Here is a 24,951-nt window from a genome sequence, read left to right on the forward strand (position 1 = left end):
AAAAGGAGCGTGACCAGCAGGGCGAAGGAGGTGATCCTGCCCCTCTGCTCTGCTCTTGTGAGACCTCACCTGGAGCATTGTGTGCAGTTCTGGTGTCCTCAACATAAAAAGGACATGGAACTGCTGGAACAAGTCCAGAGGAGGCCACGAGGATGATCAGGGGACTGGAGCACCTCCCGTATGAAGACAGGCTGAGGAAGTTGGGGCTGTTCAGCCTGGAGAAGAGAAGGCTGCGTGGAGACCTCATAGCAGCCTTCCAGTACCTGAAGGGGGCCTACAGGGATGCTGGGGAGGGACTCTTTGTCAGGGACTGCAGTGACAGGACAAGGGGTAACGGGTTAAAACTGAAACAGGGGAAGTTTAGATTGTGTGTAAGGAGGAAATTCTTTCCTGTTAGGGTGGTGAGGCACTGGAATGGGTTGCCCAGGGAGGTTGTGAGTGCTCCATCCCTGGCAGTGTTCAAGGCCAGGTTGGATGAAGCCTTGTGTGGGATGGTTTAGTGCGAGGTGTCCCTGCCCATGGCAGGGGGGTTGGAACTGGATGATCTTGAGGCCCTTTCCATGTTCTATGATGTGGATGGTGGCTTCTAGCACTTACTGAGCGCTATGGCGTCAGGAATAGCTCCTGGGAGGGAGGGAAGGAAAGCAGTTCAGGAATGACAGTTGTACCTCCTAAATCCAGCACTGTACTCATTTAAATAGCAAGATGTGAGCCTTGGTCTCTTTGCAGTCTCTCAGAAGAGCTGTGGATGGCTTGGAAAGCAAAACCTGGCACTTCAGGAGTTTCATTTTGCCTTGAAGAGGGTTTTGGGGGGTTTTAGTGTTTGGGTTTTTTTCACTTAGAACTGCATCAGAGGCTGAGCTTGCGGAGCAGCCACCACGACGTCCGCTCTAGCCGAGGCTTTGCTGACTTTATAAATAGATTTTAAAGGTGAGGGAAACAGAAAGTGCTTAAAATATCCCCAGTTCAGGGTACCGTGACTGCTGCAGCCATCGGCTTGCTGTAATGGGCCAGGAACTGCTGGGGGTAGCTACAAGCAATAACTACTGAAACACAGGGCAGGGGCTTTAACAACTGCAGCCCCCTCCAGCATGGGTCATGGTTAAAGCTGCCTGTAGGGAGGCCAGAGGCACAGCACAGGCTGGGGATGTCTGTACAATAAACCAGAAACGAGTTTAATTCTACCCAGCCCTTGATGTGCCAGGGTGGGCTCCATGCCCTGACCTGTGAATGACCCACACCAATGTGGTGGCAGGACCACATAAAGATTTCCTTTATTTCTCTTTGGTTATGCTCTGGCCCTTCACAAATACCCTGATGACAACAACCAGCCCTGAAGTCATCACGCAGCTGGTGTGTGCCTGGTTTTACTTCCTGACCAGAACTGTCCCTCTCTCCCTACCAGGAACTGAAGCCAGGGCCCAGCTGTGCAATATGAGCCTCTACCAACAAAATACACCAAAGTTGGTAAGAATTCCCATTTCTGCACTGCAAGGGGAAGGTAACCTGCCCTGGGGTGACGGGACAGTTTAAGAAGGGGTTGGTCAGAAGTTCAAGCACCACTTCTCAATTCATCCTCAAACTGCCTCCTTTAACCCTGTGAGTTTTGAGCTGACAGCAGCTTTACCTGCACAAGCCCCCCCTGCATCCCTGTCTGCAGCTCTTCCAGCGAGGTGAATGGTCATAGTTCAATGAAAACACAAGGACTTTTACAAATACGCATTTCCTGGCAGCAGCACTTGTCCCCCACCGCCTCTGGTTCAGCCCCTTCCCTTCATTCCCCTCAGAAGTCAAGCAACTCTTCAGTGTGACGCCCTGGCCTAGCGCTAGCCCAGGTTCTGAGCAGAGCGAGTTGGTTCTGAGGTCATTTCCATGTAAATAACCAGCAGCAGAGAGTAAATTTAAGGGTTTTATTATCAAAGTTCTGTAAAACAATTTCAGAAACTGTACATGGACATGGCACAGACCGTGGCCTACTTCTGTCTTCGGACCTGCACAAAGGTGAGAGCTCTTGAACTTCCGTAACTAAGGAAACAGCTTTGCCTAACTACTCTGCGGATAACATGGAATCACTGTGTGCATAAGAGTACTACTGCAGTGACAGTAAACACAAAGGTATTAGTTTATACAACTTGAGATCAAGTAAAAAGTACGTTATCAAGTAGACTTGCTTTTAAAAGCATCCGAAGGTTGATTTAAAATGCACTACTACCTCTTTGCAAAGTGTTCAGCTCAGTAACAAATAAAAGAACCTGGCTTAGGAGAACTGCACAAATCAACCTTTCATCACTGGGCGCTGGCCAAGCAGAGGATTTCTGTCCCAAGGCTCAGGAGGAAAAGCTAAAGAACCATTACAGAGGATTAAAAAGGAAGCCCTCAAAAAGGTCAGTGCACTTTAACCTTGTCAAAGCCAAACAAAACCCACCGGGAGAACCAAAACCAACCCCAGCCCCATGGCTTTAAGAAATAAACAAAACCAAAACCCAAAGCTACCTCTATGAGAGCGCTGGTTCCAGCTGTGCTGTCACCGTGGGGTGTGTGTAGCCCCACGCTGGACCCTCGCGCCGCTCTGCAGGACGTCCCAAGAGGGAGGATGTTTCTGCCCCATCCCCATGCAGTCAGTGCATTCCCTCTACTTCCCTATTACTGCAATGAATCAAATTCTAGAGACACTACCGGAGGTGAGCTGATTTACTACAGGAGATCAGACAACAAACAGTCCATGCCTGCTGTAGATGCATGCAGCTTTTTACTTTTGCTTGAAGCATCACCAAGTTAGTAGAAATGGCTTGGCTCCGCGCTCCCTCAGCCAGAACAAGGATGGTTACCCTTCTACCAAGCTTTCGTGTGAGTTAGTATCAGGAGATTTACAAACCAGGGGTAGCTCAGAGCTGTATACATCGAGGTTTAGGATTAACGAGTACAGCGTAAAAGAATCACACAGGAATGACACTGATGCACGGCTGCAGCCGTGGCCACTGCACAGGCAGAGAGCTCAGTCACTCATGTCCATGTCCTCCTCGTGGTGATCATCCCCATTCACTTTGGATTCCCTCGCTGCATCCCCACTTCCTTTATCAGCAGTGGACTCCTTTGCTTTAGGGGAGGAAGACTCTGACATTTTCTTGTCTTCCTTCTTCTCCTTCTCGCTGTCGTATCCTTGTTCTTCTTCGTCATAATCCCTTGTGACCTGCTTTGCCGAGAGAAAAAAAAGGAAGAGTAAAACTTGCCTTCCAAGTCCCTGCTGGCTCCAGGTCAGGGCTGCAGCAGGGCCCTGCAGCCGGGCAGGTTTGGAAACATACTTTCACATCTTTGTCACTCTCAGATTTCCGTTCTCGATCCTTCTCTTTGTCTTTGCTCTTTTTCTTCTTGCTGGTTGAGCGCTCCCTCTCGTCTCTACTTCTCTCCTTGTCTTTATCCTTCTTCTTTTCCTTTTTATGTCTACAGTGATAAAGTATGGAGAAGAATTAAAGCCACAACCACACCATCCATAGGTGTCACCCACAGTCCATTACAAATCTAAAGGGAGAACAGCAGTGTGTAACTACAATACACCATTAACTCTCAGAAAATAACCCAACAGCCCCATTTCCCAGCTCTGGAGCAAACCCAACCACCCAAAAGCAGAGTCTAAGAACAGCGACACACCAGCATGTTATGAAGGAGCATCTCAAAGTTCCTCATTTGGGGAAGAGAGGACCACAGAATGCCCAGGCCCACCCAGAGGTCAGCTGGCCCTATGGTACAGAGCCAAAGGGGCTGGGAATGCTCGGTACCACCTATCATCCCTCCTGGAATTCCTCCCTTTTGGAGTTCCCCCGCTCCAGTTACCAGCTGTGGAATCTTCCACCCAGACACCATTTTATGCTGTAGCCAAGAGATCAACTGACCTTCTTGGAGAAGGGGACCGGGACATTTTCCTCTTAGGAGACCTGGGTTTTTTAGGTGACCGTGTTCCACTCCGGCTTCTTCTACGTCGTCTTTCTCTGCAGGAAAGAGAGACCAAGGCTTTTTCTCTCTAAAGCTACAAATACACCTCTGGCTCAATAATGGGTATTTACTCCTGGCAGCCCTGCAAAGCCCTCCAGATCAGCAAAGTCATCTCCTGTTCTACCTTCATCTTCATGAACAAATCTCTTAGACTGTATTGGGGACCCTGGCTCTTTTTGCAACCAGAAACAAAACTGTTTGTCCTTGTTACTATTGCAAGTTCTTTTTGGAAGTGTTTTAAAAAAGAACAGAACACATTTTGCTTGTATTTATTCCATAAATGAGGAAAGAGTTAAACAGTGACCTCAAAGAATCACATTCTCTGACACAGAGCAAGCAGAAACTGTTCTAAGCCCAAACAGCACCTCCAGAAAACTACAGTCAGTATTAGGGAAAAAATAAATCATCTAATCAACATGGGTAGAGAGCACGTGTGCATTTGTGCATACACCCAATATACCCACAGCAGAATCCTCATCCTGCTACTCACAATAATGGTCTTTTGATTAAAGTGGATAAAAATGCTGGAAACAGCAAGGAAAGCTGTCGTGTCACTGTACCTGCTTGTGCTTCTTGACCGTCTGGTTGTGCTGTAGCTTTTGGGGGGAGTTTTAGAACGTTTCTTTTCTTTCTCTTCCTTCTTTTTATCCCTTTTAGTAAAATACAGATTTTAAAGTTTAAGTCATTGTCAAACTATTCAAGTAGCAGCCTCTCCTTTTGCTATGTAGGAAACAAATGCAGACTTGGTAACAACATGGGATAGTGTACACGGTTTACTATTTCTGAGGCCAGTCACATTATAATGATGGCAACGCAGTTCAGTTACCTACAGCTAAATACGATCATAGCTCTTACAGCTTCTGTGTATGAACAGCAGAAGAATCTGCAAGCCCAGATGCTCACAGCTCCTGCTTTCCAGAGGCAGCTACTGAGGGATTCAGCTAATGCCTGCTGCATCTGTTGACTCTCAGGAAAAGCAGGTTATGTGTTTTCATGTAACTGCCTGTGCACATGTAGAGGTCTGTTATTAGTCTGTAAGGCATCACAAGAGACTGTGACTTTAATCTTGCCCTAGTGTTGGTTTTTGTGGGTGTGTTTTGTTTGCTTGTTTGGGCTTTTTTTTTCCCTAAATTAAGCACAAAATGTAGTAAATCCCTGCTAGCAATTAGAACAGATTTACTGAAGCAATTACCTGGTTTTGGATGTGCTCCTGGACCTCCTGCTTCTCTCTCTGGAATGAGATCTTCTTCGCCTTGGACTTTTAGACCGCCTCCTGCTTCTTGATTTTGAATGGGACCTTCTCCTTGATCTGCTTCTTGACCGTCTACAAGCAGCACATTGTACATGTGTGTTAAATACAGGGAATTTTAATATACTATTCAAAATCCATCTGCCTGGTGCTCAGATTATCATAATGCATAATGTTACGTGAATAAAGATATAGAATACAAAAACCAGCAAGAGTTGCATTGAGTCCACCAAGGAAAAAGGAAGTGTGCAAATGTGAAAAGGCAAAGAAGAATGATGCTTCTATCATCTCTTTTTAACTCTCCTTGTAAGAATATATCTTCTTACACTTCTTATAAGAAAATATCAGGCCTATTGTAGAGGAAAACTGGTCTGTTGTGTTGAAATGTGAAGAAATTTTTAGAACACCAAACCAAATACAAGCCAGTTACTAAATATGTAAATAGCAAAGTACAGATGGGGAAGCCATGGTTATAATGGCTTTGCACAGACCACTGGCATGTGCTGCCTGATTGGAGCTGACAAGCCAACAGCATAAATGAGCCATATGTCTTCTAGTTTGGGTATTAGAACAGTGTTAAGATCTCTAGTAAGAGCACCTGAACAGCCCTATCGCCAAGTAAATCATAACCTAGAAAGCCGTAAGGAAAACTTTGGTCCCACATTTCCACTAAGGTAAATGTGCTGCACATACTAAAGGCAAAAGCCCAGCAGGTAAACATCTATGTACCTAATAAACAGTGCTCAGAGAAGCCTCCTAGGACTTGGTTTTAAGACAAATTATAACGACCACATGAGCACACTGGAAAGAGACTGAAGACAGAACAGAGGTTTAAGGACAACAGCTTAGGTGTTCACAGTAGTGAAGGCTGTGTAAAGCCGAGGCTCTGGGCTAAGGTGTTTCTTATCTAATACAAGCAGCAACTGATTGCTAAATGAAATCAGTCCAAGCATTGCACGATGTCCTGAAGGTCCTTCTACAGTACTTTCAGGTACTTCTGAGGTATTTTTTGCCATCACCTCTCTCCCACCCTCCCTACAAAACCAGGGGTTGGCCTCCATCCCACAGTACAGTCTAGCCAGATCATGGCTTCAGCTTTCTCCAAACATCTGTCAGCCTCCAGGAGTGAAGTGTCACTTTCCAAGAAGGATTTTTGAAGGCACTATTTCAGCCATGTGGGGTTTTTATAAGGCAAACAAGCTGACTACCTGTGTCTAGATGAAGAAGGTGTCCTCCTCCTCCGGGAGCGTGACCTCGACCTTGAATGCCTTCGTTTTTCATCTTTTTTGTCTGGAGGTTAAAAAGGGAAAGCAAAGTAAAAACCACAGCGTTATTTTAGTATTCAAAGAGATTTTATAAAAGAACAAGTTGAGCTTCATGCCATAGAAATAACCAAGATATAGAAAACATAAGGAATATTTTGAAAGTAAGGCTTATCTATCCTTTTCCTCAGAAGACAACACAAAGAATTCACATGATAAAGATGTGTGTGACATAAAACCAACATAATGCTTTATGCAAAACTGAAGAAGCCAAAATTCAGAAGATGTTTAACAAAGTTGAAAGGTAAGAGCTGCAGGGCAATGAAAAGCCTTGGTAAGATCTCAGAATCTGCCACTTTGTGAAGGGCTAACGAACCTCTCAAATCACTGTTCTGAACTTCCCACAGAAAACCTCAAACAAAGCAATCAGCACGGTTTTCTGGTGTAAGAGAAGAATAGGAGCTCTGCTCTTTCCTGAAAGCAAACAGGAGGCTGGAAAACTATTTTCAGTGTTTCAAGTTCCTGCTTCTCAGATGTGGTGGGTCTGACATTTGTGGATGGACTGCTGCATCTTGTTCTAAAATAAAACCTACTGAAATCAGCTACAGAAAGAAGAATAATTTACAGACTTCCACAGATCAGGAATTAGAGAAAGGAAATCATCCCCAAGCACAAGAATCACCAGGATGCCAAGTGGTTAAGCCACTTGCTGCTTCCAATGAAGTCTCAGAGCTGGCACTATGAACTTCCACCAGGGGAAGCTCAAGCATTTCTCCATCTTCAGAAAATGGGTATTTGGGGAAAAACTAAGACACCATTAATTCCCTGCAACATTCGGCAGGACACACGCAGCATTCACACTATGGGACAATTAAAAACCTGTCAACCATACATTAAGTCACTATAGAACATGAAAGCATTAAGCCAATATTTTGCAGACCATGAGCTTTTATCATATACTACATCAAAACTGCCTCTTGAAGTAAATGAGGTATTTAAAATTACCTGGCTCAATAGCAGCAGAAATTAATGACTGTGCTTCTCGTACTCTTTTCATAGCTTCTTCTATTTCTTTACTGGAGGTATCTGATTTCAGACTCGGGGAAACAAGACCTGCAGCTACATGGTTCAACCTGGGAAATAAAAAAAGGGATTTTAGTAACTCAGTGTTAATGAATCAAAGAAATACAGCCCAAAGCCTATTCAGAGTGACTGATCTAAGCGAATCAGTACCTGCCCACACTTTGTCACCACTTAGATAAGAAGGTAATGAGCCTAAGATGTGGTATCTGTGCTGAAAACAGCAGCACAAGATACTAGCACCTATGGCTCTTAGAATTCCAGTCAGCCGTAAAGAGCAGGAAGCTTTGTGTTGGCTTGCACAGGTAAGTTTCTAATGACACCTTTCAGAACACTTGTACAACACAATTTCAATTCTTAACACCTGAAAGAAGAACTCCATGGGTAACAGTGTGTAACACAGCAGAACGTCAGCTTCCATTCTTATAAGCCACACTGGGAAATCTACAGTGATGAAAGCTGCAATTCAGAAGATGTGTTCTACAAGGTGGCTTTGAAGTCAGGTGTACTGGCTGTATCTAATCCATTATCTTCGTTAACTGTTTTGCTCAATCAGCTATACAATCTCTGCTTACAGAAATACCAACTTACAATAGGGAATAATATGCCAGAACAGTATTAAAAAAAGAAGATGGGTCACCTATCATAGAATCGTATCAGAGAACGGTTTGGGCTGCAAGACATATAGCTTTATCTCCTGGTTTAGATGAGATGGCTCTGGCAATTTAACAACACCAACAGCCAAACAGGGCTAGAAGTTGTTTAGCTAACAGAGCAGCAAGGTAAGCAATACTTGCTGAAGCCGAGAGTTGAAAGAATTCTCTCCAAAGCTCCCTGCAATTTGCAGTACGAGGGCTTTCTGAGGCAGATTTGGTTTCTTTGCTTTTAGAACATTTCTCATCTACTCATTTGTCTAACAGCTTTTTTCTCTGGCATATTAATTGGTATCGTTCCATAGATGCAAGGCTGAATCATCTTCATTTCCTCCCCCTCTTCTCTCTACCACAGAGAAGAGTCTGCACAAGATTCCCAAGTCACGAGTTTTCTCCAACCTTAATTAGATCCAGTAGGACAAAGACTGGATACTGCATCACAACAGACATTCCCAAGATCCAGTGTACTGCAATACAAAGATTTGTAAACACTGATGCTTACTTTGGATCCACTGTGCTCATAAGTTTTAGTAGCTGATCTGCTGCAAGAGACTGTGAGGGGAAACAAAAACAACAGTTAAAACCATGTTGGAAGATGTATGTGCTTAAGAGGATCATCTTCTCTGAATGTATCCCTAGCAGCAGCTAAAGCAAAAGGTCTCTACAGATAAAAAAACCAAACCAAAATACTCCCCAGACAAGTTCCAGACAAAAAGTTCCTGGATAGAATCAAAGCACTTGAAAATAAAAATGCACTCCTGGTATTTATGAGTTATTTATCTGTCACTTCAAGAGAATGGAAATCTCATTAAAAAACAAACTTGCCTGCCCATGGGAAGTCCCCAGTGTCAATTTATAAGCAAAAGCTTCTTTAATCTAAAAATTCTATGACAACTGGTCACTTCCTGTACCAGTGGCATTGTAACAATATGTTTAGTCCCCACTAATTTCTTCGTACGGAAGCTGCCTTGCGTTGAACCCAAGCACTTTGTTAGATTCAGCTGCTTAATGAACAAGGGAAAGAACCCTTCCTCATACAGCTGTATTTTCCTAATAAGCATTTTGAACGCTTTTTTTTTTCCCCATTTTTTATGTCATTATCACCTTATTTGCTTGTTACTACACATGGCATGCATAAAGACAATGCTAAATGATGTATTTCTTAGCAATACACTGAATTATTACTAATTCTTGTACCTGTAAAACATGTTCGTTCCCCATACACCATTTGGTTCTTATATCTTAAGTATTAACCCAATATAACTCATTATTACTTAGTACTTAAAGTCTGCTTTTATTTATTTTTTTAAAGACTACAGCCTAACAAAGTCTCCTCTGTATTTTCTACACCTACAGCATTAAAAATTCAAAGTCTTTTTTTACTATAAGTACAGTTTCACAGCTTGATAATGACATACATTTGAAGTGTTTCACTACTAGCCCCAGACTATTTTTTAGGTCCCTCTGGCATTTAATTTGATACTCCTACAGATACTACTTACTCCAAACACGGGAGTTTTCAGACAGTGGCTGTTAAACTGATACAAATGAAAATTACAACAGAAGAGGGTAGCAAAAGAGAAGTGTTCATACACAGACCTGCTATGCCAAGAAACAGACTGCATTCTATAACAATTCTAAGGAGTTTAAAGAACCCACAGCCTGTGCAACTACATTCGGCCAAGCCTTTCATAAAAAGTAGTATTTTTTAGCACTTTTTCAAATTTAAGTATAGCATTTCCAGATCTTCAGCTTGTTACTTAATATACTGATGAACCCTAAGGGCATCACATATGATAACTGAATTATGTAAGAAACAATAAAGAAAATGTTAAGAGAGTGGGACATACCTGAGAGTTTAAGTTTGCCCCAGGAAGCCCAAGAGCAGCTAGGGCAGGATCAAGAGCAGGAGCTCCTAAAGCAGCTAAAGGAACAGCACCAATCTGTAACAAAGATAGCAATTAGACAAAGCCATATTCAAATGATAAAAAGCTGCTGGATCAAGATTCCCAAGCATCAGACATGTGAAAATGTGGGTTTCCTCAGGCTTCTAGCTACAGGAAACATTATACTAAGGTTAGCCAGAGAATTTCAGTTTTCCCTATCCAGGTATTCCAAAGCTAGTATAGGAAAGATTCTTGCACCTATAAATACTCCAAAATGAAGCTCTGTTTCCTTTGCATCACAATAGGTGAGTCAAGGGAAGTAAAAAAGCAAAACATTCCAGTACAGTCAGGAAATAGTTTAAAATGAAGCTGTTTTCCAGGGCTAAAATGAAAATTCAAGTTACTGAGCCAACAACCACATATCTAAATCAATTTAGGATTGAAATGAACATGTTTTATATTAAAAGACAATATAATATTATTACATATCTGCAAATTTCTCTAGTTAGGTTAAAACTAGAAAATGGGTTGAAAAACTACTAGAAGAGTAAGTAGGATGATGGTACAGGTCTGAATTCCTTACATTAATCTAGAAGCCTCAAAAAGAACCTCATTTTTGGCCATTTGAAGTGAAATGATCAAAACATACAGTGAGATTAAAGCCAGGTGATCCCATGTTAAACAGTGCTGCGCTGTCACTGTGAGGGCTTGCTCTCCCTTCCTTCCCTCCTCCTCACTGCTTCATTCCTGACAGCTATGGCACTTGAGACTCATTTGTCAACCAATTCAACCCACTGAGGAGTCAGAGAACATACTTTTGTGGCTACATCCCACTATCACTATAGCTCACTAAAGAATCTGATGAGCTGCAGAGCCAGTGTAAAAGCAGCAGCAAGAGCATGTAGTAAGGAACAAAGCAGTGGAACCTTCCCCTATCTGACAGGGAGTTTTCCAGTTAGCTGGTCTCTTGCAACTGTACTGGCTCCTCCCTGCAGTTTGAGAGCAAGATGTCCAGCTCCCAGTAACAGTCAAGAGGAGCTGCATAACCAGCTTTCAAGATGTATGTGAAAAAAATAACCATCCACCGCAATTATCCATAAAATGCATGTTAAATAGATTCTGCCATTAAGTGGATTGGTAGTAGGCTAGGATTCAGGTGACAGAGCTAAGATTAAGGTGGTTCAACGATCATTTTCAGGAATTTACATATACAGGTTTTGATGAAACTCATCTTTAAGATGATGTTTGTTTCTTCCATGCCTTTCCTCAAGTTTCAAAGCTAAACTTTAGACTTTTCCATTCATATATGGTTTAAGAGATCTGAACAACTCAATGTCAAATGTATCTTCCGTGCAATCAGAAATCCTAACAGAAGCTACACAAAGAAAACATAAGCACAAGCTGAAGAAGTAGATTTGGGAACTGTTGAATTAATGAAGCTTTATTCTTATTAATTTGCTTCTTGTACTTTGATTTTCTGTCTCTAATAAGATATGTGCTTTGACTGAAACTATTTCCGTGATGTATTATTCTTAATGTTCATCTTCCGCATGAATTCTTGTGTATTTAGATAACAAGCAAATACCTTTAATACTCCTGCTGAGGGGAAAAACTGTATCTCCACAGCATGTCAACCCCCTTGAATTTCACAAATGTAAAGCCTACAAGATCTCTACTGCTTGTCAAAACTGTCTTTAAGCACAGAATGGAGAAAAAAAAAAAAAACCAAAGGATAAGAAAGAGATATAAACACAGAGCCCTTGAGAAAACAGAGGCATCATATTAGGGAAATAAAAGTATCCCATCTACCAACTATCATAATTTAGCCACAATTCACATCAGGCAGCTGTAACGAACCAAGACACATAAACTAAAACATTCTAGGAACAGGCATTAGTACACAGAATCACAGAACTACATCAGTCTATTTGTCCTGAAAAAAAAAAAAAAACCAACAGAAGTTAGAATCAACCAGGATACATCTAATCATTCCCATTAGCTTTACCCTGACGGGAAAGGGGAAGCCTACCTGAGAAAGTGGGTTAGGAGTAGGCAGGAGTCCACCTCCAGGCAGCAGACCTGCCACAGCATTAGCTGGTGCCAAGAGAGACAAAGCCTTAGTCTCATCAGGAATAACTCCTGCAGAGAAACAGCCTTGCATTAGAGTGCATTCTATTTCAAAGGCAGAAAATACACAAAAACACCCAGAAAATGTCTCCCTGATACACCACCTGAGTTTGTTGAAAGTACTTATGCTGGCTAAAATACAAAGCTTGTTGTCTATTAATATTTATCATTAAATTTTTTTGTCAGAATGCAACTTCAATGTGTGACAATTTGACTGTTCCTTTTTCTCTACAAATGGTTAAGTTTCTAGAGCAAAAAAATAGCACAATACACACTACTTTTTTGTTAACACTGCCAAGATTTCATCACCTGTACTCGATTTTTAAGTCATGAACCAAACGTAAGCAAGCACAGTCGGTTCTCCAGGGGTGTGCTCTCAACTTTCAAAAGCTGTTTTATGAACAACGACTCGTGTCGGCTGCTTCACTATAAAGCACACAGAAAAATCAAGATACACAAGACAAAAAAAGTTTGATTTAGGGGTTAATAATATGGTACAGTTCACTAAGTTTGCTTTTACACCTACCATATAAATTTTGTAAAACTTAAAAGAGAAGGTATGGAAATATTTTTTGGTTGAATCAAGCGTAGGGCTTTTGCTGACTTGTCAAATGAAAATGAAAGTCTCTGCAGATCTCCAAATACACGCTCTGTGTGTGTGTCTGAGGGTGGATGGGTGCATACATACAGGATATTGTGGCACATTCCTTACCTGTGCAGTAAAATGCATTTGTTCCAGTATGTGCCATGCTTATTGTACCAAGAATGCTGCTACATACTGCCATTTCAGAAGAAACTTCTGGCCCAAAATCTTGCAGCCAACTAAGACAAGTGTCTTATTTTACTGCCTGCTCTGCACATATAATTTTAAGGGTCCTAGCATGAAACAAGTCATTATGCAGGTGGTTTTTATTCTATCCAACAGCAAAAGCCCTATACAGATGGATTAATTTGTTAATGTGCCCAAGCCCCCAAAATGAGAGTTCAATAAAACAATTTTACTATATATTTGCAAATACCAGTAGTGTTTCTGTAATACACATTAAGAAACTGCATCTCATCATAAAACATACAATATGTACAGGGCACTTAAGAGAAACTGGATAAGCTGCAGAAGAAAACTGTTGGGTGGTATTTTCAGCAGGGCCTGGTATATAGTTCAGGCTGAACCAGGGAAAAGAACTGTAAAACACAACAACAAAAAAGAAAAACCACTGTTAAATAAAGGTAATGGTTCCTTCCACCTATACTGAGAAGTGCCGATAATATAAACAAATGTATAATACACAGCACTGTTATCTTGCTTGTGTCATTGAGCGGTCATCAATTTAGATACCCAAAGTTATGGAGGGAAAGGGGGGGAAAAAGGTCATTTAGATAAAGGGCATTAATGCATCAATATATTAACATACCTACAGAGAGATTATGGGGGAATTTTGCATGCAAAATTATGGCTCAGAGGATATTTATAAATTACAGCTAAACATTTCAAATTAGTGCAACTACAACATTTCTGGCATCTAAATATAAACCCTCAGACTTATCTTGAGACACCTCATAGAAGATCTGCATCCATTAAAAAAAAAAATCATGCATCTGATCCTCTAATTGTTTTTCTTTAAAAAGTATTTAGAAATAAATAAACTACAGTTCAAAAAAAAAAAAAAAAGCAATGAGGCCCCTCACCAGTTAATTTTCATGCTTCAAGAGCTTTTTATACTGCTGCTTTGTTAGAACCATGAAATACTGCATGAATGTGTAGAAATGAAAGAAAAAGAAACAGACAAAAGAAACAAACATTAACCAAAGAACCTAAATATCCCCCCCAGCCACCTTTAACCTTAAAGAGTTCCTTCCAAATGTAGGAATAGCACAGTGAAAATGACAAATACTAAACCTTACCGTAGACTTTGTGTATAGTTCTATAACACAAAGCAACAGCCAACACCAAACTGTGTATGCTAAAACTGGAGTGCGCTTGTGGTATAGGGGATAATTATTGCGCTAAACAGATAATAAACATTTACTTTAGTGACAGGCAATATTCATACAGAATTATCACAACAGAAAATAGAAGATCAAAGGGCCCAGTTCAGCACAGTAGTTAAGCATACGCCTGGCTTTAAGCACATGAGCAATTTCACCATGGTGTTAAGAATCTTGCTGTATCGTGCTTAAGTAGCTTGTTGAATTGGGACTCTGGCAATTTGCATTGGCAGGGAAAACTATACTCCAATACATGGACAGGAGCATATGGTTACAAAACCAAGGGGTATAACTTTACTGGCTGAGTGCATCTCTTGTGATACACCACATCATTCTGCACCACTAGAGCACCAGAGGAAATAGGCCATGAGGAGCTCCTGGATTTAAACAGGCCCGTTTAAATATTCTATTTGTTCATTATTTTATTTTCTTTACACAATCTGAACCAAAAGTACTGGGCAGATTTCTCTATGTGCCAGATTTATACACCACCGAGAATGACAGACAAAGTCAGACTGGTTTTATTCTTATTGGTCAAGTTAAAACACCAACGTTCTGCCCCACAGGCCTTGGTGATTGCTTCAGTTCTGACTCAAATGGACTGTTGCTATATCATGTTTTAATACAAAGACAAGGACAAGATGCCTTTCAACTACGTTATTACACCTAAACTAGCAAAAGCAGAAGCAGTAACTCAGTGGTAATTTCAGAACATGTTCTGTGTTCTCAAAAAGCAGCATGTCTCAACAAAAGGTCATGCTGCAAAGTCCTATGTTCCATAAATTAAGTTTCCATAACATTTAAGTTCAAGGAATTACAAAGATAAAACAGCTCCCCAGGCCTCAAAAGACAGCCTACAGCATTACAATGTCTTGAGCATAGGTCTGAACCCAGGCCATGTACCAGATTTGTTGCTGTAGCACCAGTTAATCTACAGAGATTTTATTTAACTCAAGCAATCAGGGAAAATCCATTAACTCAGAAGTAAATCAAGAAACAGTACAATGGAAATCAGTTACTTCTAAAGCAAGTCTAGAAGAGTTTAATAAGACTTCTGCAAGAAGAGGTGTCTTCTCAGCACTTTGTTTTTAAGGTAAGTTCCAAAAACCCTGCTCATTGCCTTTCAAATTACTGTAACACCCTAAAACGTAAAAATAAAAAGAAGAAGAGAAAATGTAGTTAACAAGTGGTTACACCAGGAAAACACTTGGGGACTTGAGTGCTTGCTGGCCTTTAGTTAATGTCTAGAATCCCCTGTAGCTGCAGAGGACCCACTGTTTTTCAGTCATCTGGAAGGGCTTTGCATTTGCCTTCTCCACTACAAAAATCACACACACAAATAACAGAGAGAAGAGTTTATTATTTAGTGAAATTCTATAAAATATATCAAGGATGAACAAGAAAACTTGGAATAAAAAAACTAGTCCCAGTGCCCATTTGGCACCTCTTGGAGATCTAATTTCAAATTACACCATAATTATTCAAACCCTTGGTATACTGGACTTACAAGGAGAGTGACTGCCTTTTCAGGAAGTTCCCAAATAAATGCAGTGGCAGAGTATCTCAGAGAAACATTACTCTGCTCTTCCATGCACTCTCATGGAGGGAGAAGCCATTCTCATGAAGAGATTTGTATCTATGTGAAAGTGGCAAATAATTATTAAGAAAAAATTTCCTTATAACATGGACCTGTTTGCATAAGTCTGTTTAGGGAAATGTCTCATTGAGACTGATAAAGAGCAAAATTTGCAAATAATTCTGCCTAAAACGTTCATGTTCTAAACTTAAAGACACACAAAAGCAGTTAAGAGTTAAACTTTCCACTTTCATTCAGTGTCATTAAATTAAAAACAATTATTTAATCCATGGGCCAATGGCAATATACCAAGGGTTTCAAAACATTAATTATCTTTTATGCTTGACGTTTTTACTAATCCTCATTTTTGTGAACTATACTGGAATAAAATGCCCCCATACAGGGGCTTCATAGGCCATTAAACAATTCACAAACCTTCTGCATACGGTACGACTATCAAGGCTCTGTCAACGAATACAGTGTTTGTCAGGTGCTGCGCCACAACTGCCGAGTCGGGGTCATGGAACTTTACAAAACACACACGTGATGACACAGGCAAAGGAGAATCACTGCAAGAGAAGGAAATCAGTTACTGAGGTGGAAGGAAATCTGACAGTATGAAGCTTGTAACCTCTACTGTCTCCCCACTTTGACCAATCCAGGAAGTCACAAGGGACCATGGGGCACTTCTCTATGCAAGAACACAACTTCAGGTTTTGTACCAAGCACCATTTTGATTGCCCCCAGATATAAAATTACACTGCATGAAGCCAACTCACTGCAAAATTGCAGGAACATTTTTACTGCCTCGTTTGTAACTGGACATTAATTCTATTGTGCACAATGCAACTATGACTGGTCACCTAAATGCAAATTAGTTTTCATGACCTGTCTGTGAGAAGGGAAGGAGACAAAGGAAAACTTTGCTCAAGAAAGGTAAACCAACTTATATCATCTATACCACTTAACAAAACCAGTGGGTTTACACTCTCTGCTTTAAACCTCAAATTACTCATTAAGGTAAATGATGAAACAAAGAGGGCAATGATTTAAAAAACGCTATGATTTTACTTAACACATTTTCATAAAAGCTTATAGACCAACTTCATGCTGCTTCTCACACAAGAGAAACTGTCAAGTTCATTCTGAAGGGATGCAGCACATCTGTCATTCAGCAGTAACAGAACTAAACACAAAGAAGTTCAAGCAGCTCTGCAGAGACCTCTTTACAAAATAGAGGCCTGTACCTTACAAGAGGTAAGTCTGTACCTACTCCACAGCTCAAAACAAGTGTCTGTCGGGAACTGGTTGAAGGGAAGAAGGCAGAGAGTTGTGGTCAATGGGGCAGAATCTAGCTGGAGGTCTGTGACTAGTGGAGTTCCTCAGGGGTCGGTGCTGGGACCGGTGCTGTTTAATATTTTCATCAATGACCTGGATGAGGGAACTGAGTGCACCCTCAGCAAGTTTGCTGATGACACAAAACTGGGAGGAGTGGCTGACACACCAGAGGACTGTGCTGCCATTCAGCGAGACCTGGACAGGCTGGAGAGTTGGGCGGGGAGAAACTTGATGAAATTTAACAAGGGCAAGTGTAGAGTCTCGCATCTGGGGAAGAACAACCCCATGTACCAGTACAGGTTGGGGGTTGACCTGCTGGAAAGTAGCGAAGGGGAAAGGGACCTGGGGGTCCTGGTGGATAGGAGGATGACCATGAGCCAGCAATGTGCTCTTGTGGCCAAGAAGGCAAATGGCATCTTAGGGTGCATTAGAAAGGGAGTGGTTAGTAGGTCAAGAGAGGTTCTCCTCCCCCTCTACTCAGCCTTGGTGAGGCCGCATCTGGAATATTGCGTCCAGTTCTGGGCCCCTCTGTTCAAGAAGGACAGGGAATTGCTTGAAGGAGTCCAGCGCAGAGCCACAAAGATGATTAAGGGGGTGGAACATCTCCCTTATGAGGAGAGGCTGAGGGAGCTGGGTCTCTAGCTTGGAGAAGAGGAGACTGAGGGGTGACCTCATCAATGTTTACAAATATGTAAAGGGTAGGTGTCAGGATGATGGAGCTAGGCTTTTTTCAGTGATATCCAGTGATAGGACAAGGGGCAATGGGTGTAAGCTGGAACATAGGAAGTTCCACGTTAACATCAGGAAGAACTTCTTTACTGTAAGAGTGACAGAGCACTGGAACAGGTTGCCCAGGGGGGTTGTGGAGTCTCCTACACTGGAGATATTCAAGGCCCGCCTGGACAAGTTCCTGTGTGATGTACTGTAGGTTACCCTGCTCTTGCAGGGGGGTTGGACTAGATGATCTTTTTAGGTCCCTTCCAACCCTTGGGATTCTGTGATTCTGTGATTCTGTGACATCCCCAGACACGGAAAATCCCAAAAGAGAATGCAAAGGTTCCAAGTTACTTGAAAATAACCCAGAAATATCTACTTCTTACACAATAGGAGAGAATTGTAGGACATAACTGAGAACCCCAAACCCTCCTTTCCTGAAACCAAACCAAACCCTCCAAATCAGAGGCAGAATCAACCTGGTAAAGGTCCAAAATGGGTTTCAAAGTCCATATATCCTTTAAATGGTGCAAATTTTGCTTTAATCACACATATAAGCTACAAGACAGCAAGACAAATTGTTACACAGACACAACTTTGTAGCAGAGGAGTTAAAAGCTGCCTCCAGAAGGTACAGGGCAGGCACTGAAAGTTGTGGCAAGTCCTAAGACCTTAGTTCAGTGTCCAGGATGCATGCACTATTCAGTGTTGCCCTCAGGTACCAGAGGTACAAATTAGCCTAAAGAAGTAGCTCTGAAAAATAGTCACTAACCTTCATGACAAAGATCTCCCTTTGCTAACTAGATTCCCAGAAGCAGTTACAAGACTAGCTCTTCAAACTGCAGCCCACTGCCAAAACAATGTTATCAACTAAGGCTGAAGAACCCCAATCGAGTCTTTATGACTAAAAGCACTGAGAAAGGAGAATGACTTTGACATCAACAAGAAAGATATCCAAGATCTATTTTTGTTAGTGCAAATGCCAAAACCTCTCTAAGCTTCACCACCATAGGCTCAGCCCAACGTGCAAGTTACACAAACTCAAGACCTGCCCTCAACGTCTACAGATCACTTTAATGCACTTTAAATTTAACCAGATGTGAAAAACTAGATTGGAGCCAGTGTATGGCAGCTTTTAAAATCTTAAAATTAGAAACATCCATCTCATCCAACATCTTGCAGACTTAATATACTGGAAAGTAACATTATAGTGATAAACGACACAAAGAGAGACAAATGGAAACCATTTAGCTCTTTTGTATCCACAAATACACAGCAGCTTGCCAACATGGTGCCTCTTCTTAACCATCTGCATAAAACCCAAAGAAGCATTAGAGGAGTTTAACAGAACCACAGTATTAAAGTCTGAAAGCAAAGTAAATCAAGGAGTTACCATATGTCTGAATTATGTATTAATCTAAGGTCTAACCCCCCAATTTATTACATAAATGCAATACGCAATATTTTCAACATTCTTAAATGTCTGTTGTAACAGAGTATTTACAACATTTACATTTACAAAAATGCTGTTTGTAGACATGAGTACTACCAGGTACTAACCTATGCAGCCAGCTGAACACACGAACCCAACTGAACACACACAAGGCTATGCTTATGCAGCCTGACATTTAATATAAATCACTGTATTTCATTTTTATAAATGTATTTCCAGTCACTCAAAAATCCAAGCTGTGGCTGAGTGAAATTCAGCAGAACAGAATGTTCTCAGCAGTTACCAAAAAAAGGCCATCGTTATTCTAATACACCAGAGAGTAAAAATTGAGTAATTCTCTCTCAGGTACCATGCCTTTGAATGCCAAGGCATACGATTTACTGGGGTTGGTGTCTTAACAAGGTACTAAGCCTGAAGTACAGGAAATGCTGAAACACAGCAGATACACAGGGAAGCCCGATCTTCGACCTATAGTCTCTAAAATACTCACTTCCCTTATTGCAGCCAGCTCCTTAAACCTGGGTTAAGTGATATTTCAGCCAATACATACACACTATTACTTACATAAAATCAGGCTAGAACCAGGCTAGAGTGAAAAGATACTACATGCAAGAGATGTTCTTCCATATCACTATGTTGATTGGATGAAAAGCAACACAGAAACCAATAAACCCCCAACCCATGTGCTTTACTCGGCAACAGAAATTGTCCCCCTTTTCCCAGCAGACTAACTACATGTGGCAATTACAAGTAATGCCAGTATTCTGAGAAGAGTCCTCGTATAGCTTTCATCAGCAGTTTTAGACAAGGCAAAACATCTTGGGAAGGGATGCCATCCAGAGGGACCTTGACACGCTTGTGAGGTGGGCTGATACCAACCTTATGAAGTTCAACCATGACAAGAGCAAGGTCCTACACCTGGGTCGGAGCAATCCCAGGCACAGCTACAGATTGGGCAAAGAAGAGATTCAGAGCGGCCCTGCGAAGAAGAACTTGGGGGTGCTGGTCGATGAGAAAATGAACATGAGCCGGCTTCAGTGTGCGCTCGCAGCCCAGAAAGCCAACCGTATCCTGGGCTGCATCAAAAGGAGCGTGACCAGCAGGGCGAAGGAGGTGATCCTGCCCCTTTCCTCTACTCTGCTCTCGTGAGACCTCACCTGGAGCATTGTGTGCAGTTCTGGTGTCCTCAACATAAAAAGGACATGGAACTGCTGGAACAAGTCCAGAGGAGGGCCACAAGGATGATCAGGGGACTGGAGCACCTCCCGTATGGAGACAGGCTGAGGAAGTTGGGGCTGTTCAGCCTGGAAAAGAGAAGGCTGCGTGGAGACCTCAGAGCAGCCTTCCAGTACCTGAAGGGGGCCTACAGGGATGCTGGGGAGGGACTCTTCGTCAGGGACTGTAGTGACAGGACAAGGGGTAACGGGTTAAAACTTAAACAGGGGAAGTTTAGGTTGGATCTAAGGAGGAAATTCTTTCCTGTTAGGGTGGTGAGGCACTGGAATGGGTTGCCCAGGGAGGTTGTGAATGCTCCATCCCTGGCAGTGTTCAAGGCCAGGTTGGATGAAGCCTTGGGTGGAATGGTTTAGTGTGAGGTGTCCCTGCCCATGGCAGGGGGGTTGGAACTGGATGATCTTGAGGTCCTTTCCAACCCTAACTATTCTATGATTCTAAGTAGCGTTCAAGGCCCGGTTGGATGAGGCTTGGAGCAACGTGGTCTAGTGGACTGGGCTGTATGGGGAGGAGAACAGAAAGAATGTGAACCCCACAGGTTGAGATAAGAACAGTCCAATAACTAAAGTATAATGCAAAACTACTATTACTAGTAACAATGATAAGGGGAAAAAAAAATCCAACAAAAACCACAAGCGATGCACAATACAAAATTCCTTACCACCCACCAACCACTACCCAGCCTGATCCAAGCAGCAATCCCTTCTGGGTGACTCCACCAAGTTTCTATACTAGGCATGATGTGCTGTGGTATGGAATACCCCTTTGTGTAGTCTGGGTGAGGTGTCCTGTCTCTGCTTCCTCACTGCTTCTTGTGCCCCTCCTTACTGGCAGAGCATGAGACTGAAAAGTCCTTTTGTCAGGGTAACTGCTACTGAGCAACAACTAAAACATCAGTGTGTCATCAGCACTGCTCTCAAACTGAAGTCAAAAACACAGCACTGCACCAGCTACTAGGAAGGAGAAAAATAACTGTTACAGCTGAAACCAGGACAATATGCTAAACAGAAAACAGCTTATGTATATATACGTGTGTATACATACACTGCTTTAAGAGGAAAAAACCCACACTCTCAAAAATCCATACCTTCCACTTTCCATTCCGCCTACCACGAAGATGAGCCATATGGAACTCAACAAGGACACAAACCAGGCAACTGAGTCAGGAAAAAGCAGAAGATGGAGGGAAGAAAGGTCTTGAGGAGGAAAAATGGAAGAAATCACAGAGCTGGTTGTCGATTAAATGTGTGATAGGAAGCTGAGGTGTACATAAAGTGTGTAATAACTGATTAAATAAACTGGGATAAGGAGATGGATGAGGGAAGAGAAAGAGAAATGTAGACAAGCTCAGGAAGTCATATCTGATCTGGAAGGCCAGGAGAATAAGGAACTTCTACAGAGGACAGCAGAATCAGACTGACCAAGAGAAAGATCAAATAAAGAAGTAAAGCAATAGCACTGGTTACTCAGAAACGCTGCGGCAAAGAAGAATCCCACTATAACCTGGGACATAGATTCAGACTATGGAGAGAATTTATAGATTATAATTTATATCCTGTAACTCCCCGCCGCCCCCCCCCCTAAAAAAAAAAAAAAAAAAAGATGAACACCAAGGGCAGGGTACTGTCAGGACCTGAAGTTTAAAGGAGAAGGAATAAAAAAGGCTTTAGGAGAAACAGATAAAAGAACCTGCCACTATTAAAAATGCAACTCTCTTCAATATGAAATTAAATCAGAGACTGTAAAGCATCCCAAATTCGGATCCCTGAGCGCCTCAGTGGAGACCCACAGCGGGTCTAGAAGTGCCCCTGATATCTCTGTATGGACAGCAATACAAAGGAAATGACACAAAACCTCCTTACAAAAACAAGGCTAAAAATTAACCCCTGTCCCAAAAAAGTGCCTGGTCCAGGATCAGCTGCACAACCTTTATATACGGTTTTCAAAAATGCTATTTTTCCACCAAGACCTACATTCTGCAATGAAGATATATGATAATGTTCACTTCAACAGCTATTCAGTATTTTCTGCATCTTCTGTGCAAGGCCTATTTAGTTGCACTGTATTTCCTGCTCCTTATTGAGTTATTCAGTGGCTTTCCACAGTACTAACTTTACTAAGACATCTTCACAATATCCCTACAAGACAAATAAGTATCATCCTCCTCTCTCATTCAGGGCTTTGAAATACAAAAGACCAAATGTTTCAAGTAATTTTTGGTCACCCAATTTGCGGTATCTGGCACCTGGCTTAATGGAGTTATTTGCATCTCATTGCCTTTTCTCCCTTAGCAAACCACCTTCACTAACACAGCTATAAGTCAGCCAGCTGGTATTTTTCTATATAAACCAGCAGGTATGCCGAAAAACTGGTATCTGCTAGTATCAAGCATTACAGCTACAGGGGTATAGCCATCTCTTCTCTTCCCATAACCCATCTCTACAACACATCCATCCATCACAGGCTTCTCTCCAGTACACAGCCCAAGACAGATCCATCGCTTGCACTGAGTAGGGCCCTATGGGGCTGGGATTTCATTACTCATTCGTGCAAAGGAGACAGACTAAGAATGTACAGACAGTCTGGGGGATGGTAGGAGGAGAGCTTTGGATATGGGGATTTTTTTGTAGCGTACTTCATTCCAACACCACAAAAGTAATCTTCTAACAGACTGATTAGTATGTATCTACAACTACAACATTTCAGAAACAGAATCCACCTAGAACAACATTCCTTAAAATAGAGAGCAGCACATCAAGTAACTGCATCTGTTTAAAGATTAATTACTCTGCTGGCTGCCAAGCATTAACAGTTCTGCCATTTAAGTTATCCCAGCTAGTATCACAGCTCTCATGCCTGTAAGTGTCCCTCCATTTTAGTCACATATACATTCCATTTCCTTCCATGGTTCAATTTCCAATGTGAAACCACCAAAATCCAACCCAAAGTGCAAAACTGCCACACCACCAGAAATGCCATTTCAAAACGTGCGTACATAACCAGCTAGCAGGATGGGTGCGCCTTCCTGGGCTTGTGCTAGAAGGGATTGAAGCTCAGTGATGAGGAAGACAAAGCTTAGCAATAGCTTCCACCCCCCCACTCCCCCCCTAAAAAATCCAAATAGTTTTGGGTATTAAAAATAACTGACTGCTTCCTTGTTTGATTTTTCTCCGCCCAATGCTCACTCATCATGACATAATACATATGCAAAAGACCAACATATGACATTAAGGTCTGTAAATCACATGAAACTCACATGACCAAAACCAATGTTAACACCTAATGAATAAATTTGCATTATTTGTATATTAGTGAATACCTGCTCACTTCGCACAGAATTCTGTATCTAAAAATGAAGGTTTATGGCCAACTGCCTATAAACGGTCGTGGAAGTTAAGCAGGCAGCAGGGGTCAGCTGGCCGGCCAAGAAAAGAACAGCTCCTAGATAGAAATGGGCACGTGGCAGGGAGAATCCCGCCTGGAATGACATATGTAAAGTACTGCCCTCACCCCACACACGTACCTAACGCATCAGGTGAATACTCGTAGCTGTGGTAAGAGCACAACCTCCTACTAGTGCCCCGCAAGCCGAAGGGGGGCGAGACCGCGGCTCGCCCCGCTCCACTCACCGCGATGCCCGCGGCGCCAGCCGAGGCGGGCTCTGTCCGCCCGCGGGCCGGCAGCCATGGGGAAGGGAGGCGGGCGCTGGCCTGCGCTGGGGGAGGGGAAGGCGGAGGCGGCGGCCAGGCCGCGGGGAGGCGGAGGAAGAGGCCTGCTCCCGCCGGGGAGAGAGGGAGGGAGGGAGGGAGGGAGGGGAAGGCCCGCACTCACTCGGGGGGAAAGAGGCGCAGCTCCTCGATCTTCCCGAGGAAGCCGAAGAGCGTCCGCATCTGCTCGGAGCTGGCGCTGGGGGAGACGTTAGTGACCTGGATCACGTCGGTGCCGCTGCTGGAAGCCATCGCGCCGCCGCTACAGACACAGCGGGGACGGGGAAAGGAGGAAGGGGAAGAGCGCGTTAGGCCCGAGCAGCCGCCCGCTGCCGCGCCCCAAGCCCGACCCGACCCGGCCCGACCCCGCCGCCGCCGCGCAGCACCCGCCGCCGCCTCACCAGCCTGCCTGGGCCGCAGTATCCCACAATGCACCGCCTCTGCCCCCCCAACGCCCCACCGCGCAGGCGCACTGCCCCCCGGCCCGCGCCGTGCGCAGCGCAGCCGCGCAGGCGCGTGTCCCCGGCCTCCCTCGGGAGCGCGCGGGGCGGGAGGGCGCATGCGCGGAGCGGTGGCGGTGGCTGGCGGGAAAGGCTGTTACCTCAGCGGCTTTGATGGAGCTCTTTGGGCTCTTATGGGGACAGGGAGCGTTCAGCATCGCCCGTCCCATGCGCCGGTAGCACAACAGCTCATCCGG

General features: G+C 43.1%; 1 protein-coding gene across 4 annotated transcripts; it reads right to left on the bottom strand.

Annotated features, from left to right (window-relative positions):
• Positions 1 to 1,896: 1,896 nt before the first annotated feature.
• Positions 1,897 to 24,716, bottom strand: SRSF11 (serine and arginine rich splicing factor 11). 4 transcript variants are annotated; one of them, XM_065673041.1, is made up of 13 exons: positions 24,656 to 24,716; positions 24,379 to 24,516; positions 16,245 to 16,378; positions 12,150 to 12,259; positions 10,085 to 10,177; positions 8,737 to 8,786; positions 7,507 to 7,634; positions 6,448 to 6,529; positions 5,183 to 5,314; positions 4,551 to 4,640; positions 3,891 to 3,986; positions 3,303 to 3,441; positions 1,897 to 3,190 (listed from the first exon to the last, which is right to left on the bottom strand). In XM_065673041.1, the coding sequence occupies exons 2-13, from the start codon at positions 24,504 to 24,506 to the stop codon at positions 2,996 to 2,998; spliced, it is 1,377 nt and encodes a 458-aa protein (XP_065529113.1). In that variant the 5' UTR covers positions 24,507 to 24,516; positions 24,656 to 24,716; the 3' UTR covers positions 1,897 to 2,995. The 4 variants fall into 4 exon arrangements, with proteins under 4 accessions (XP_065529113.1, XP_065529112.1, XP_065529114.1 ...); XM_065673040.1 differs by having other exon boundaries at positions 1,897 to 3,193; XM_065673042.1 differs by lacking the exon at positions 4,551 to 4,640 and having other exon boundaries at positions 1,897 to 3,193.
• Between the last annotated feature and the right edge of the window lie 235 nt (positions 24,717 to 24,951).

Source organism: Lathamus discolor, chromosome 3, assembly GCF_037157495.1.
Source record: "Lathamus discolor isolate bLatDis1 chromosome 3, bLatDis1.hap1, whole genome shotgun sequence".
NCBI classification, from domain to species: domain Eukaryota; kingdom Metazoa; phylum Chordata; class Aves; order Psittaciformes; family Psittacidae; genus Lathamus; species Lathamus discolor.

Bases quoted from the DNA above. Each gene is read 5' to 3' on its own strand.
- SRSF11 (XM_065673040.1), bottom strand. From the start codon at position 24,506: ATGGCTTCCAGCAGCGGCACCGACGTGATCCAGGTCACTAACGTCTCC. The intron at 12,260-16,244 runs GTTTGTGAATTG...GTTTCTCTGCAG, and splicing joins AGTCGTACCGTATGCAGAAG to GAGTTATTCCTGATGAGACT. The intron at 3,442-3,890 runs GTCAGTTGATCT...TTATCACTGTAG, and splicing joins CGGTCCCCTTCTCCAAGAAG to ACATAAAAAGGAAAAGAAGA.